Source organism: Caretta caretta, chromosome 1 (assembly GCF_965140235.1).
Source record: "Caretta caretta isolate rCarCar2 chromosome 1, rCarCar1.hap1, whole genome shotgun sequence".
NCBI lineage: Eukaryota > Metazoa > Chordata > Testudines > Cheloniidae > Caretta > Caretta caretta.
The window spans coordinates 120648187-120665780 of NC_134206.1; the positions used below are offsets into that span (position 1 = coordinate 120648187).

At 40.6% G+C, this 17594-nt stretch overlaps 1 protein-coding gene across 20 annotated transcripts in view; it reads left to right on the forward strand.

Annotated features, from left to right (window-relative positions):
* Positions 1-17594, forward strand: part of INPP4A (inositol polyphosphate-4-phosphatase type I A) — a 213370-nt gene that overhangs the window by 164793 nt on the left and 30983 nt on the right. For 7 of the 20 annotated variants that reach the window (XM_075130698.1, XM_048858480.2, XM_048858465.2 and 4 more), the window contains 5 exons: positions 634-651; positions 4346-4529; positions 6829-7047; positions 11949-12216; positions 16259-16291. In XM_075130698.1, coding sequence (XP_074986799.1) covers positions 634-651; positions 4346-4529; positions 6829-7047; positions 11949-12216; positions 16259-16291 — 722 coding nt within the window. The remainder of the gene's footprint in view (positions 1-633; positions 652-4345; positions 4530-6828; positions 7048-11948; positions 12217-16258; positions 16292-17594) is intronic. The other 13 variants (XM_075130681.1, XM_075130696.1, XM_075130699.1 and 10 more) reach the window with 8 other exon arrangements.

Genomic DNA, 17594 nt, shown 5'->3' on the forward strand with positions numbered 1-17594 from the left:
TAGGAGATACGGCTAGATACTCATAATGGTCCCTTCTGGCCTTAAAATGCATGAATCTCTGAATGTCATTAGGCCAAGAGAGTGTCAATAGCAAGATCCCATCATTTGGATGCCTTATCACATGTTATATTAAAATCTGTAGAGCATGTTTTGGTAACTAAATAAAATGTATTGAGAGTCTAATCTCTCCTTGTTTACATACAGCTTTCATTAACATTTTTAGGGATGAAGTGCTCTAAAGGGGAGAACAGAATCCACTATTAATAGATAGAAAAAACGAGTAGTAGTTAGAAGTCAGTTTTGTGTGGACTTCTTTGCTGCTATGCAAACCATAGTATACTAGAATTTAGTGCCATCTTTTTCATTTTCAGTGTTATGTACAGATGACTTTTATTTTTTCCACTTATTGGCAAGAGTATTCCTTGTACACTTATAGCACCCAGAGCAAATAAAACCCATTTTCCTGTGATTCTGCAATATATGTATATTTTGCTTACAAGTTTAATCATATGCACATGCCTTTTGAAAATATTAAGCAATTTAAAACGTTTTCCCAAACTTACTTTGCTTTGTTTTCTGCTTTCAGTATTTGCAAACAATCTGCTAATTTTATTTTGGTTTTGTTTTTTTTAGCAGTTATGAGGAATGTTGGTGAGTTTTCTGTTTCTGAGAGTTTGGAGAGAGAGGTTTTTTTTTTTCTTTCTTTTGGGATGGGGCAAACATTGGTATATTTTAAAGTGTGCAGATTTTTTTAATGTTGTGCATCATAACACCATTAATTGTGCTTTAAATGTCTGTAGCTGCTTCGTAGAACACGATATATGAATGAATTTGTCCTTCCAACTGCAACTTTTATTTTGTAATGAACAGCTAACTTCATACCTGCCTCTGATTTTTATGAAGTCAGGAGACTTTGCAAATTAGAATAATACAATGTGTTCATCTGTTCCTCTGTTACTTCCAAAGAAAAATAGATAACAGAGGGGAAGAGAGACAGCTACACAAAACAGTTTTTGAACCTTTCACTTCTACTGGATGAGATAACACATGACTTTAAGCCTTTATAATGTTATAACGGGCCTGGTTTATAAATTTGAAATTTATCTCTACACTTATACACATGTTCCTAACCCGTGTGCAGTTTTTTCCCCTTAAAGTACTTGGAGTTGATTTGCTGATTATTATGACCATACTTCTTGTGGCCTGATCTGTAGCCCATTGAAGTCAATAGAAAGATTCTCTCATTGTCTGCAGTGTGTTTTGGATCAGGTCCACATATTAGACCATGTATGTCTTCTGAAAGCACCACAGAATGCAAATTGTTTATTTATAACTTTACACATCTAGTGACGTGCAGCTTGTGTGTTCTTTTTTAAAAAAAATTAAGGATAAGGATCTGTTAAGCATATAATATAGCTTACTTGTGCAGAATGACAGCTGTTCATTTGAAAGAGTGATTGCAGATTGGAAAATGAATACGTGTGAACTTCATGCCATAATAGTTTCTTTCCTCTGACCATCCCAGGGAAATGTATTTATTTTTTAGTAAGAGTCTAATCTGAACATGCTGCATGGCCTTCCTGCCAAATAAATCATCTTTCTGCATGTTAACCATTCTATAGTGGAAAGAAATTTATCAGAGGAATTGTCAACAATAACACTGGACACCAAGGAGTAGGCTGAATCAGTATGCAGTAAAAGCACTTAAAAAGGAGCTCTGTTTCATGTATGGATAGAGTGTAGGGGATCAAATGTCCTTCTGTTCCCTGTAGAAAGGTGTGTGTGACCAGAGGAACATAGAATGATGCCCGTTTCAGGGGTTACATCTGCTTTACATCCTTCAAACATGATACTTATCCTTTTAAAGGAGGTCAGACTGGATAATCATAATGGTCCATTCTGGCCTTAAAATCTATTTATCTATGAAAATGCCTTCAGATTGGATTCTAGGACAATTGCTTTTTAAGTGTGCCCCATGAGAGGATCCTGCATTATCTCATGAGCACTTTGTAAAAGTGAATATTACTCCTGGGGGAATTCTGCACCAAAAAATTAAAAATTCTGCATATTATATTTTAAAATACTGTAAATTTTATTTGTCAAAATAACACAGTATAATCACACCAGTTTCGATTATTTTGGTAATCTATTTCAAAATACCTGTCAGCAAGTATGTCTGTAACAATACAGACAACAAAAAAGATTCAGAAATGTTTTTTGACAAATAGATTCCTTACTAGGCATATTAATTCAGAACTCTGAGTAATAATTCATTTAAACTACAATACAGAACCATATTTCCCATACCCCTCAGAAGTAGTGCAAAGGCTTGGGGGAGTCAGGGGTAATGGAGGAGCTGAGAGAGAGGAAAGTAATTGCTGGGAAGGAGCCTGGATGTGAACTTGGAGGGTTGTTGGGTACAGGTGGGAAAAGTATGGAACAGGTTTTTTGGGGTGGGGTGGGGAAGAGATTGTTAGGGAACTTCCTCCATGTAGACCCTGGCTGACCCCTAGCCTCTCCCATTCAGTCTGGCACATCTGCCTATCCCCATGTGTCCCTGCATCTCCTGTCCACACATGTCCCTGCACCCCAATTCAGACACCCACTCCCCCATCTCCACATGTCCCTGCACCCCTCCTCCTGTCCACACATGTCTCTGCACCCCTCCTCTGCTCCCATGTGTCTCTTCACCCCTCCCCCTCTCCTTATGTGTCTCTGTGCCCCCACTCAGCCATCCCCCTTCCCTCATGTGGCCCTGCACCTGTCCCCATGTGGCTTTGCACCTGCACTCCCATTCAGTTCCTGCTGCAGTCTGTCCTCCCCAACTAGCCCTTATAAGTCCCTGTCTGACTCCCCAGCAGCCCCGGGCTGTCTGCCTTCCCATATATCCTGTCTCCTGCCCTGGCCCAACAGGCACTGTGAAGAAGGCACTGCAGGCTCTTTCTCTTCTCTATCTGGCTGGGAGCGGCTGTTTTGTTCTATCACCACATCGCCCCCCGGTGGGCAAAAGGCAGAACTGCAACAATGTTCTGGCAGAAGCTATTTTCTGCACACAAAAAACGTTAAAATATGTATGGCACATTAATTATGCACATGTGCAGTGGTGCAGAATTCCCCCAGAAATAGAATATACATTCCTCAAGTTTCCTTGCAAAAGTTATAAAAATTAAAATATGTTCCCCATCAGTGGCTTAACTCCCCTCACCCTTCCCCCAGAGCAAAAGAATTCAGACTCAGAGAGAGTGATTTGAGGCAATTGCACCTGGGAAATTAGGCTCTCTGATATGCTAAGCATGGCTTTGTCCACCAAACAGCTGGCGTTTACACTAACAATAGGTACTTTTATGTCTAATGGCTACAATGAAGCAATTAATGACAGGAAAAAGTGAGGCGGAGGAGAAATAAATTACCATGTGCCAGTTTAGGCATCTCTGACTTGACACTTCATCCAGAATAGGAAAGCACGCTTGTCACACCCTGAGCAGAGACAAAGGCAATAAAACATCTGCATGCTGTTCCATGCAGCTGGTACGTCAGCTGACTCTGAGTGGAGGGTTATAAAATTGCAGTGGAGATGTATGGCTCAGACTGAAGCCCCACGAAATCCTAGACCCAAAGCTCCAGCCTGAGCCTGAACGTCTACACTGCAATTTTGTAGCTCCACAGCCCGAGTTTCATGATTAGAGACTTTCTACTGGTATAACTATTTCAGTTCAGGGTGTGGTTTTCCCCCCCTAAATAGTTATAATGGGTCAACCCTAATGTGGATGCAGTTACACTGATATAAAGATGCATTTTACTGGTGTAGTCTATTCTCCTTTTCATCTGGGAATAAGCTGTACTGGTGTAAGTACTATGATATCAATGTAACTGTGTCCACAGTAGGGTGGGTTGTACAGCTTTAACTCTGCTGGTGTAGTTAAAGTGATATAGCTGTGTGCAGACAAGGCTAAAATTCCTAACCTGGCAAGGAGATATCAGGTGTAACTGTGTAAAGTGTCTGCATTTTGGGAAGAGAGTGGAGCAAGCAACCTAAGGAAACTGGTTCTGTCGCTGCTGACAAAATTTGTCATGCACATTCTCTTCAGAAAATTGTCCTTCCTGCATGTGGTCTGTGAGCACAGTCATTTAGCATTAGTAATTTTGCATCTGAACGTTTTCATTAAATACAGAGGTGCTCAGGTATAAGTGTTCCTGCTGTTTAATTGCCCAATTGGTCTTCCACGGTTAATTGTTAGCTTAGGTAAATTTTGTTGTCTGCAATTCCTTTTTCGGCATGAAGAAGTGTGACTAGAGCGTTTATACCTTCTGATAGATTGTCTTTAAATTGTTTCTTCTTTTTCAGCACTTCAACAAGCTCCCAGTCTATAATATACATACCACAGGACATTATTAGAGCAAAGGAAATTATTGCACAAATCAACACCCTGAAAACTCAAGTCAGTTACTATGCTGAAAGGCTCTCGAGAGCTGCCAAGGATAGATCAGCTAATGGCCTTGAAAGATCACTTGCCATTTTGGCAGATAAGGTACGAGAACAACAAAACAAAATCACTGATAAAAGTGAAGTGAGACACGTTCTGAAGCACCCCTTTTTTTGTGAGCTCCCTGAAAAATCCAAAAATGGTCTCTTTTGTGGCCCCACCCAGCCCCAATGGAAGATAAATCCAGATGGAATTTTTGAATTTGCCACCATTTATTCAGGTTTTCTCTTCTCTTCCACTCACTCTTGCCTCCACCTCCTATGGATGGAGTGGTGAGGACCGAGAAAGAAGAGTGATACCTACTGACTTCCTTCCCCAAGTTTAAAGTATCATCTCCACCACATGTCCAGTCACAACATCCCAGAGAAGAAAATCCTAAATTCACTTTCATACTCATGTCTCTATAATCACTGATTGGTTTGTTGAGCTCATATCATGCAACTGGAACTTGAAGAAACTGGAACACCACAAGGAGTATTCATTATCGTTCCATTTGTATAATAATGACATGAACTTGGGGCAAATTGTAGTGATGCTGTTCAATTAATACTTGACTCCTGTAGCCTGATCTATAGATTATGAATAAAAATCCCCAGTTATCACTTTGAGGGTCGACAGGTTCTTGTCCCAAGATCAGGGCTGGTATTATTTAAATTATTTTATTGTTGGGAACCCCGATATGCACAGGTGCAACACTCACACTATAAGAACTCTTTTATATTTACAAGTAAATAATTTATTAATATGTTTAGCAAAGTCAAACACTCTAACTCAGTAAGGTAGATAGCAATAATACAGAAAGTACATCTGAACATCCATACTCTCACCATCCCTTGCAGAACAACCTGAAATGTTAGCCATTATCTTCCTCGTCACCGTCACCTTCATCAGTGACCATCATTCTGGCCCCTCCCAAGGGCTACATTGCTCTACCCCAACTGCCCTTGGGATGCCACTTTTATAATATGTTACGCTGATGTTACCATGTCTAATGCATATTCAGTAAGGGTTTCTCCCCTCTTCCTTATTTGTATTTCCTTCCCTTACCAATGTTAAGGTGTCCTTCTATAGGTCAGTGCATTTATGATTTCTCTCCATTATCATATGTGTCAATTGGTTGTCATGGCACTCTTGTGGTCGGATGTTCCGACCAGAAGCTGGTATCACTTATGTTCTGTGGTTGGCTGATGTCCATTATGGACAAGATTCCACCCCTACACTCTACTTCCAATTCTCCAGAACTTATGAATTACCTACGTTTATCTATGCCAAAGGTCATAGGCCTCATGCTAACTGCTGAAGCCAATGACTTACAGGATACAAGCCTGTAGGTTCCTTGCATTACTGCTGAATATAATAAAGCAGAATATAATGCAAAGCAGTGAATATAATAGAGGTAAACTAGCCCACTGGGCTACACTCCACTCAATAAAAATGGACTGAACAGGCAATCAGAATGAAACTTCTTCACAAGGACAAGAACAAATGCAGTTTTATAGAACTCTTTTGTTGTAGTAGCCTGAGTTCTAAGAAAGCATAGTTAATAAATAAGCAGTACTCTGACAGAGAATGCATTTGATAGTTAATTTACTGTAAACCCACTTGGGGTGCCTGTATACTTTCCCATAATGCAAGAATGTATGTGATGAAATTAAAGTTAAAAATATACAGAAAAAATACTTGTACATGGTGTATATCTGACCTGTGGATTCTCTGCTGCTGGATATTAAGGCACATAGTTTAGTAAGGTGTTTTTTAAATAGGTGAATAAGAATAGTATCTGAAGTTATGTTATTTAGGAGAAAGGTAGGTCAGCAATCCTCATGCTTCAGGGCTTACGTACATCATTTGCCAGAATAAGGAAGAAATTCCCCCCCAGGATACAGTATTGCACAGTGAGGTGGATGTTTCATGCCTTCCTCTGAAGCATGTATTATTAGCCATTGGCTGAGACAGGATATTAAACTAAATGGAACATTGCCATACCAGAGGAGACCAATTTCTGTGGACTGTAGAAAGGTGCCTGAGGTGTGGTGTGTGTGTGTTTGTTTGTTTTTTAAAGACTGTTTCACTTAACAGAAAATGAAGTGCTGGTTCTAGGTAGATGCACTAGGAACTGTAGGTATTTGTTAAATATTCAGCATGTGTAGTCCTAAAATGTCAGTATACATTTTTGAAAATTACACTTCACATTTTTGCTTCCTATACATCCTTTTAAGGCCCTGCTGTAAAATAAGCAGCACAAACTCAAAATGAGGGTAGTTTTTTTTAATGAAAAAATAAGAATGTAGATAAGGATTTAAAAGTGAAAATGCTTTCAAATTCTGTTTTCTATCATTTTTAGACACGGCAGCTTGTCACTGTCTGTGATTGCAAGTTATTGGCAAATTCAATACATGGATTAAATGCTGCAAGGCCAGATTATATAGCCTCAAAGGCATCTCCAACCTCTGGAGAGGGGGAACAAGTGATGCTAAGGAATGATCAAGACACCCTTGTGGCAAGATGGACAGGAAGAAATAGCCGATCTTCTCTGCAGGTGGATTGGCATGAAGAGGAATGGGTAGGTTTGCTGAATGGAGGGATGATGTCTGCTGATGTCATCTCCTTTTTTCCCTTTTAGTATCCCTTTATTCCCTAGCCCTATGACCCTTAGCATGTAGCTACTAGCCACTTGTCACCGATATCTACAAGTCTTATTTTGGAGCACATCACTGCATGTTTTAGGCCTGGTCTACACTTAAAATGTATGTTGACATAGCTGTGGCACTCAGGGGTGTTAAAAATCCACACCCCTGTGTGCCAACCTGTATTTTAAGTGTTGATGCAATTAGGTTGATGAAAGAATGGATAGCTCAGTGGTTTGAGCATTGGCCTGCGAAACCCAGGATTGTGAGCTCAATCCTTGAGGGGGCCATTTAGGGATCTTTGGCAAAAAAAAATTGGGGACTGGTCCTGCTTTGAGCAGGGGGTTGGACTAGATGACCTCCTGAGGTCCCTTCCAACTCTGATATTCTATGATGTCGTTGTGCTCAACCTAGCTACTGTAGCTTAGGGAGGTGGGGTTCCTACAGCAAGGGAATAATGCCTTCCATCACTCTAAACTGCATCTACACTATGGGGTATGGTGCCACAGCTATGTCACTGTAGTCCTCGTAGGTAGACATGTTGTTAGTTGCCCAAAGGGGTCACTGATAAGTGTCTTGAAGTGCTCCTTCTGCCCTCTCTCTGTCTGCCCTTTGAGCTGCAGGAGCAGAAGCAGGCACTGAAAAATTAGCCTGAGTTTCTTGCATAATAGCAGAGTCAGATCAAGTCTACATTACAGACCTATGCTGGTATAACTCTGTTGCTCAGGGATGTGAAATATCAACACCCTTGAGCAAGTAAGTTATACCGACCTAACCCCACCCCGTGTAGATGGTGGTATGTTGACGTCTTCTCCCACTGACCTAGCTACTGCCTCTCGGGGAGGTGGATTAACTATGCCAACAGGAGAATTCTCTCCCATCGGTGCAGGAGCATCTTCACTTAAGCGCTACAGTGACACAGCTGCATCAATGACAGGTTTCAGAGGAACAGCCGTGTTAGTCTGTATTTGCAAAAAGAAAAGGAGTACTTGTGGCACCTTAGAGACTAACCAATTTATTTGAGCATGAGCTTTTGTGAGCTACAGCTCACTTCATCAGATGTATACCGTGGAAACTGCAGCAGACTTTATATACACACAGAGAATATGAAACAATACCTCCTCCCACCCCACTGTCCTGCTGGTAATAGCTTATCTAAAGTGATCAACAGGTGGGCCATTTCCAGCACAAATCCAGGTTTTCTCACCCTCCACCCCCCCACACAAATTCACTCTCCTGCTGGTGCTAGCCCATCCAAAGTGACAACTCTTTACATAATCAAGTCGGGCTATTTCCTGCATAGATCCAGGTTTTCTCACATCCCCCCCACCCCCATACACACACAAACTCACTCTCCTGCTGGTAATAGCTCATCTAAACTGACCACTCTCCAAGTTTAAATCCAAGTTAAACCAGAACATCTGGGGGGGGGGGGGGTAGGAAAAAACAAGAGGAAACAGGCTACCTTGCATAATGACTTAGCCACTCCCAGTCTCTATTTAAGCCTAAATTAATAGTATCCAATTTGCAAATGAATTCCAATTCAGCAGTTTCTCGCTGGAGTCTGGATTTGAAGTTTTTTTGTTTTAAGATAGCGACCTTCATGTCTGTGATTGCGTGACTAGAGAGATTGAAGTGTTCTCCAACTGGTTTATGAATGTTATAATTCTTGACATCTGATTTGTGTCCATTTATTCTTTTACGTAGAGACTGTCCAGTTTGACCAATGTACATGGCAGAGGGGCATTGCTGGCACATGATGGCATATATCACATTGGTGGATGTGCAGGTGAACGAGGCTCTGATAGTGTGGCTGATGTTATTAGGCCCTGTGATGGTGTCCCCTGAATAGATATGTGGGCACAATTGGCAACGGGCTTTGTTGCAAGGATAAGTTCCTGGGTTAGTGGTTCTGTTGTGTGGTATGTGGTTGTTGGTGAGTATTTGCTTCAGGTTGCGGGGCTGTCTGTAGGCAAGGACTGGCCTGTCTCCCAAGACTTGTGAGAGTGTTGGGTCATCCTTTAGGATAGGTTGTAGATCCTTAATAATGCGTTGGAGGGGTTTTAGTTGGGGGCTGAAGGTGACGGCTAGTGGCGTTCTGTTATTTTCTTTGTTAGGCCTGTCCTGTAGTAGGTAACTTCTGGGCACTCTTCTGGCTCTATCAATCTGTTTCTTTACTTCTGCAGGTGGGTATTGTAGTTGTAAGAAAGCTTGACAGAGATCTTGTAGGTGTTTGTCTCTGTCTGAGGGGTTGGAGCAAATGCGGTTGTATCGCAGAGCTTGGCTATAGACGATGGATCGTGTGGTGTGGTCAGGGTGAAAGCTGGAGGCATGCAGGTAGGAATAGCGGTCAGTAGGTTTCCGGTATAGGGTGGTGTTTATGTGGCCATTGTTTATTAGCACTGTAGTGTCCAGGAAGTGGATCTCTTGTGTGGACTGGACCAGGCTGAGGTTGGTGGTGGGATGGAAATTGTTGAAATCATGGTGGAATTCCTCAAGGGCTTCTTTTCCATGGGTCCAGATGATGAAGATGTCATCCCCCCCCCCTCCCCCCCCAGATGTTCTGGTTTAACTTGGATTTAAACTTGGAGAGTGGTCAGTTTAGATGAGCTATTACCAGCAGGAGAGTGAGTTTGTGTGTGTATGGGGGTGGGGGGGATGTGAGAAAACCTGGATCTATGCAGGAAATAGCCCGACTTGATTATGTAAAGAGTTGTCACTTTGGATGGGCTAGCACCAGCAGGAGAGTGAATTTGTGTGGGGGGGTGGAGGGTGAGAAAACCTGGATTTGTGCTGGAAATGGCCCACCTGTTGATCACTTTAGATAAGCTATTACCAGCAGGACAGTGGGGTGGGAGGAGGTATTGTTTCATATTCTCTGTGTGTATATAAAGTCTGCTGCAGTTTCCACGGTATACATCTGATGAAGTGAGCTGTAGCTCACAAAAGCTCATGCTCAAATAAATTGGTTAGTCTCTAAGGTGCCACAAGTACTCCTTTTCTTCTAGCTGCATCAATGCATTTTAAGTGCAGACCTGCCCTCAGTTACTTGGGCCACCTGGCTGTACTGCAGTCAGTTCTATATTGAAAGTTAATTGAGTATTCTTTTTAATGAAACAATTAAGAAACATTGTGCAGGGTGTCCCTTTATCAATCTCCATACGCAGCCAAAAAAGAAGGAAAAAAAATAGAACTCTTGCAGTATACGCTTAGATATTAGTTCTGAAAAACAGCTTTTCAAAGGCTTTCCTTGTTTTTTTAATCTAAATATTTAAGTGAGGTGTCTGTTTCTGTTTTAATTATGAGCTGCCTTTTAAAACAGGTCGCACCAAGAATTAAATAACTTTCCATCTAATGTTGCCAATTTAAATGAGAATTGAGCTGTCCGAACAGTGTAGTGAAACAGAATTGAATGCAGTGTTTATTAAAATTGTTGAAATTGATTAGAATTGTGATTAACCCTATGAAATACAGGAGGAAAAGAAATAACGTCAGTGCATTTTAGAGCTAATAATGATGTAAACTTTCCCTTCTGTATCTGATGGCTTATTGATTTTACATTATGCTATAATAGTATGTACGGGAAATTATGGGTGTGTACATATATATATATATATAAAAACTTTTATACCACAATATCATGTATTTTTATATTCACATATGTACTGTGTGTGTGTGTGTAAATAGACACACCAGCTACATATAAAAGTACTTGATACTGTGGTATAAAGGTTTTATCAGCATGAGTTTGGATGGCCACATTACTCATAAGTGTGTTATACAGGTCATCCCAAATGGATGCCAATAAAATCTTTATACCCATTTACAGGATTTACAAGGAAAATCTTTTAGGAATGTCTTGTCTTAGTTTTAAAATTTGTTGTTGGAACTATTTTTGTATCCCTCCACTGTAAATTCAGATTCCTTAGTTAGTTTGGCTAACTTTTTTAGAAGTAGTCTGTGACTTTGGAAGTCTCAGTTTCTGGGTGCCAGGCTTGGGAGACCTAGAGGCTGATTTTTCAAATTACTGATTACCCACAGATCTCATTGACTTCAGCTGAAGTTGCAGATGTGTGTTCTGCACTTTTGAAAAACAGGCCTAAGGTGTCTCAATTTGGGCAACAAAATTAGAGGCCACTTTTGAAAATTTTAGCTAATGAGTCAAACTATGCAGAGTTCAAAAGGGAGACACCAAAAAACCCTCTAAAATGAACTAAAATAGTCTTTCTGTACCTAAAAATAGCATGGCTTTAAAGTAAGCGCTCTAGCCATTTTAAAGCTAGAAGTGAGTGATGGATCCCATTGGGACGCTGGGGACTTCCCTTTCCAGTGGTACTAAGTTCCATTTCTAGTTATGCAAGAACACTGGGCACTGGAATTTAAAGTAACAATTTTTCAGGGATGGAAAAGCTGTCACTGGCCCAGACTAAACTTTATCCATTCTGGACCTCAGACAGGTGTAACTTTTGAGAAGAAAATTCCACATTTGGCTGAAGGAGGAGGAAACATTTTCCCTGTTAGGTTGATGGTTTAAAAAAAATGTGCATTTGAAGTTGAAATAATAACCGGGGAAATGGGTTAGTGGGCAGACGGCTTACGAGAGTCAGAATTGTATGACAAATTTATCACACAGCTCTGCAGCTTAACATTTGGATGTCACTTTAAACTTACGTAGATACATATGGAGTATGTATGTAGAAATGCAATGGCAAAGCGCAAACTTTCCTAAGCAATTTTGTCTAGAACCACAGCATGCAAAGTATCTCTTTTTTGCAAATGTTCTTGTCATCTAATGTTGGGATCTTCTTAATTGAAAAGGGGACATTTTTCTTTCAAGGAAAAAGTTTGGTTGAATGTTGACAAAAGTCTGGAGTGCATTATTCAGAGAGTGGACAAACTTCTCCAGAAAGAGCGTTTGCACAGCGATAGCTGTGAAGATGTTTTCCAGTGTGACATCAGCTGTACTAGTAAGAAAGGTAATCGGGATACTCGTGCCTACTGGATAAATCCAAAAGGCTTAGATGAGACCTCATCCTCACCTTCATCATCCTCACCACCATCTTCAACCATATCATCCTCTGCATGCCATTCTCACAGAAACACAAGTGCGTATGACAGACACCGCTTTGCTGTATGTTGGCATATTTCTTAAACCTTTTAATCCATCTTTTATGTCAAATTCTGAATTTTTTAAATAGTAAAGATACCAGACAACGGGGCCTGGGTGAGTTTGGAGTTGCTAACCTTTGAAGTGAAATCCTGGCCCCACTGAAATCAATGGCAAAACTCCTACTGACTCCAGTGGGATCAGAATTTCACCCTTGGTGTTCTGAGAGCTGCGGTTCCAGATTTCAGATGAATAGAATGAATCTGGAAAATATCATAGCCTGATATACTCAGCATATGGGTCAGGCTGTGACAGTTATGCCAGTACCTCATTATTTTTTCTCTTGGCATCAGCTTGTCGGCTGCATCAGGGCTATTCCGGTGTACCTTTTAAAAGATAAAATAAAACATGAAAGTGGCCCATGCAGTAATACAATGCTGATGAACAGAGCTGAGCTGCCAGACTGTAATGCCAAATGAGAGTGCAGGGAAGGTGGAAGGGAAGTACTGCTGGGTGAGAGGTTCCAGAAGAGTGAGCTAAGAACAGATAGGTGCATTGGGTTTTTAAGATGTGTATGATATTTATCCTCCTACTGATCTGCTCCTCAAGTGAATGAGTATTTCTCAGGTGAATGAGGTGACCTGGTGATGACCGAGGATAACGTGCTCTTGTTCCTACCATTTATTTATGAAGGGCAGCAGCATGTAGTGGACTGAGCATATGACTAGGAACCAGGAACTCCTGAATTCTACATCTGGCTCTGCTGCTGTTTTGCTGTATGGCCTTGGGCAGGTCACTTATGCTTATTTTTTCAAGTCTGGGTGCCTTAAAGTGAGGCAGTTAAATCTGTACTTAGGTACCTAAATCAAAGTGGTCTGAATTTCAGAAGTGCCCAAGTTGTAGTTCCCACTGAAGTCAATGAGAATTTGAAAATTAAGCTACTTTGACCTACGTGGCTAAATATGCATTTAGGTGCCTACATACAGGCACCTTTGTTGGAACAGTTTGGCTGTAATCTCTTTAGGTGCCAGTTCACCCATTTGTAAAATGGCAGAACAGACAAAATTCTTTCAGGGTCCCTGAGGGATAGGGAAGGGCAAAGCACACTTACTCGTGGCCTCTGCAACGCGTTTTGGAAATGTGTAGTGTGAGCTCCCTCTCATCTTTCCATTAGTGCAATTCTCCAGGCACCCCCTATCCCAACAGACGTAGTGCTAGTAGACCCCTGCTGCACTCCAATTGATGGTTTTGTCCCATTAGGAAGCATGAGGGAAGGAGGGGCTCCTGGCAAGTTTTCTCCCCTTGCCACCAATGTGATTGTCTGGGGCCCAATCATACTGTTTTTTCAGTGAGTTAAATGGCAGTTTGATCAGACTTAAGTTGTAACTGTGAGGTTATCTGTATATTAGCGTGTATAAACTGACTGAAAATAATGCATGCAGCTATTTAAAAGTAACTGTTGGTTTGCATGGTAAGGTTGCCTTAAAATTGGCTCAGGAATTTAAGTAAAGTTATGGTAATATGTGGTATCAAAGTAATCAATCAGTCGGATTTTATAGTACAAGCATAAAACGTAGGAAAGAAAAGATCGTTGTAGTCCATTCTCCTGCTAGTGCAGCTGTAAACTCAATAACATTATCAAAACTATAAGTTCAACTGGTGCTAAATATATTGTAAATAAATAATGCCTTAAGCATGTGAGTGAGAGAAATTCTTAAACTCATCCTACTTTTAAGCTCTATTTTAGGTTTACAAATTTCCTACCTCTGCATGAAATTTCAGAATGACTTTATTTTTGTGTCTTGATTTTTTTAAAAACCGTTTTCATGATAGTCATTTTCATAGAACAGATCAAGCAGTGTTTAGTCTTAGAAAAGGTCATATGAGTTTTGAACATTTCCATGTTTCATACTCTGTGGTATTTCATGGCTCTTCCTTCCACTATTTTTGCATGCCTGTGACTTCATGTTCATTCCACTATTAATATTTTAGCATAGTAAGAGATGTTAACTTAAAAACTAAACAACATTTGTATTAAAAATTAACTTTTTAACAGCATATAATATAGAATTGAATGTCTGTTACATATGATTTGATGAATGTTCTAAATTGCCAAGGGGGTTTTCGAGAATATTCTACATTTCTGGGTATTTTGTATTATTAAGCTATCATATTAGAATTGTTTGAGTATTTTCTTCTTGCTTCAACTATTTGAGCATCAGAACAACAATTACATAAGAAGTACAGCAAGTTCCAGAGTTGTGGGCACTCTGCCAGGAATGCCCTGCGCCTGTCTTCCAGTTGTACAAATCTGTCAATCCTGAGTGTTCATCCCAGCTATAAGATTATGAGGAGAGAAGCAGTTTCTGAAGTAGCGTGGACCCCAGCTGTTCCATAGGTCAAAAACAACTACTTGAATTGTACCAGAAATGAATTGGAAGCCACTGCAACAAAATGCCTGATCATGCACCCATCAAAGTCAGTTGCTAATTCCCTTTCACTTTTGTGGGAGCAGGATTGGACCCTAGAAGTTCCTGGTAGGGAAATGGTTCCCGATATTGGGTGAAACTGTGGCCCTACTGAAGTCAATATTACCATTGATTTCAGTGGGACTAGGATTTCACCTATTCTTTTTAAATTTTCAAGCCATGCATCGCTGGGTTTTTTTTCTGGATGTCAGAAGCAGTTTCCAACAACTAATATTAAGGATAGTGCAGTGAACCTGAGAGAGGCTCACACGCAAAATTTAGGACTATGGCACCTTTAAAATTCTTCCTGTTAGAGTTGCTAGGCATCAGGCTACAGTGCAGGCTGGAATAGGGGCTGACTAGCATGGAATGAGGCAGAGCTGGAACAGGAGCAGTCTGTTGAAACTACTGACAATGGGAGCATTCCCAGTCAGGTAGCGACGCTGAGCAGACTAGAGCAACTGCTTCCCTTAGGAGCTTATATATCTGTCTTGGAATCACCTGGGTGGGTGTTCGCCTGTGGATTGACTGAACGGCGTGGGGCCTATCATAAGACCTGCCAGTAAATTGCCTCTGATGAATCAACAGGTTTAAGCAAGCTCAGATGGGAGGGCTTCGCCCATTGACATAGATACCTCCTCTCAGCTAGGTGGATTAACTATGCTGACAGGAGAAACTCTCCCTTTGGCATAGGAGCGTCTTCACATACAGAACTACAGTAGTGCTGTATGTGAAGACAAGCTCTCAGAAGCATCATATTTCCTTGACTGATATACATCCAGAATAGAAATACCCTCCTTTCTATAAGTATTTGTGTGGGAAAAGTATTTAATTTATTTAACCATGACCATTGGCTAGAGATTAATAATAATTCGGTATTAAAGAAACCAAACCCTTCCCCCCACCAAACAATTCTAAATTTGGTGAAAGTGGCATAGTAAAGCACTGTTGAAAGTATTTGCCATGCTTATTCTAAGGGTGAATTGTTGTGAAGGGAAACATTGTCTGAAACGGTGAAAGGAGAGACTTATCCAGAAAGCCTAAGAAATATTTTAGAAATAAAATGTTGCAATAGACTCAGATATTCACTTTAAAAGCTGATTTTTTTTGCTGGTCTTTTGCTGTTCTGTTTTAGCTGCCTTACTGCAAGCTTATTCTACAGTTGCACTGAGCCAGTGGTTCTCAAACTATGGTCCGTGGATTGGTGGTCTATGGAAAACTTGCTGATGGTCCACAAACAGCAAGCTGGTCTCATGGTACTGGCTTCTCCACCCTCTTTTCAACTGCCAAATCAAATTTTAAAAGCAGCTAAAAATGTTTACAGGGGAAAATAATATTAGGGAAGCAATTGCTGTAGTTGCCACATGGTGGTTATGTGATCATGAGTAGTGGGGAGAGGTAGTCCACATAATCATATTGGGCGGAGAGGTAGTCCATGAGGCAATATCTGTTGAGTTGTGGTCCACTCTGTGGAAAATGTTTGAGAACCCTGCACTGAGCATTTGAGTTGCTTATGTTGAGACTGTGTTGCCGCTCCTTAATCATGCATGTTGCACCTCCATTTCTGTGCAGATTGCAGCCCCCCTCCTGAAGAGTCCAGCCCAGGTATGTGCGTTTTCCATTCATGGCTTCTGCAAATTGCAATTTTTGTTTGTATTTAACAATGGAACAAGTGTTTTGCTGATACGTTATCTAATACTGCATTGGAAAGACGTGCAAGGAAAAGTGTTGTTTTTCCCCAGTGAGCCCCTTTTTACCAAATAAAAACACGGTAGGAGGAAGACATGGAAGTAAATATAGCTACAAGTATTGCTTAACTTCTATAAACTCATGCTGTCTCACCGTGAAATCTGATAGGTTATTATTTCCTAAGGAGAAGTGGAACAGGCTCACTATAGAGTCTGGTAGCTTTATATCAAGTGTTCTCAAACGGGGTCATGAGGTTATTACATGGGGGATCGCGAGCTGTCAGTCTCCACCCCAAACCCTACTTTGCCTCCACCATTTATAATGGTGTTAAATATATAAAAAAGTGTTTTTAATTTATAAGGGGGGTTGCACTCAGAGGCTTCCTATGTGAAAGGGGTCACCAGTACAAAAGTTTGAGAACTACTGCTTTATATGTTGATGAGAAATGTTCAGTGATATTACCTTTAATTTCTCTAGTTGACAAGTTCTAGTAACTTGATTTGAGAAGTGCTAACGTAGGACCTGTTCCAAAGGCCATGGATATCAATTGTAATGTGATTATTTATTTCAATGGACCTTACATAATGCCATTTATTGGGTGTTAAATTTAGTATTCTGAATGGGCATTAGGAAATGGAGCGATCTGATTGGATGATAGAGGGTAAGTAATTGCTTTGTGGGTGTACCACAGCATTGTAGGCCATCGCAAACTTAACGTTCAGAACACAAATTTGAAAGAGTTTGATTTCATAGTCTACCTCTCCTCTTCACAACACCAGAGAGTTTATTCACAGTCTCTAAATTATTCTGCTTAAATATTGCCTCTGTCTCATATTAAACTACTGTGATTTCTCTCTCCTATTGGAGATCAGTTTGGGAGTGGGGCAGAGATTTGATTTCTGAACTGACACAGCAGTCACATCCTCTGGGCCAAATGAAATCTTCAAGAAATTAAAACCATGTCCTTTAAACTGACCCCCATGCTGATCTAACTTTCATCTCTTTGCACCATAGCTAGAGTATGTAAAAATTCTCCTCTGTTATACACTGCGTATGTGTATCCTTAGTCCCTGTTGTAGACAAGATACAGTGATTTTAATCTTCAAAGTGCAATACAGACAGTCGTCGTCGTCGTAGTATTGCTATCTTGTAACACCCCCGTGAGGTAGGTAGGTGAGAAGTATCCACTTTCTGCAGAGGAATAAATTGAAGCAAATCA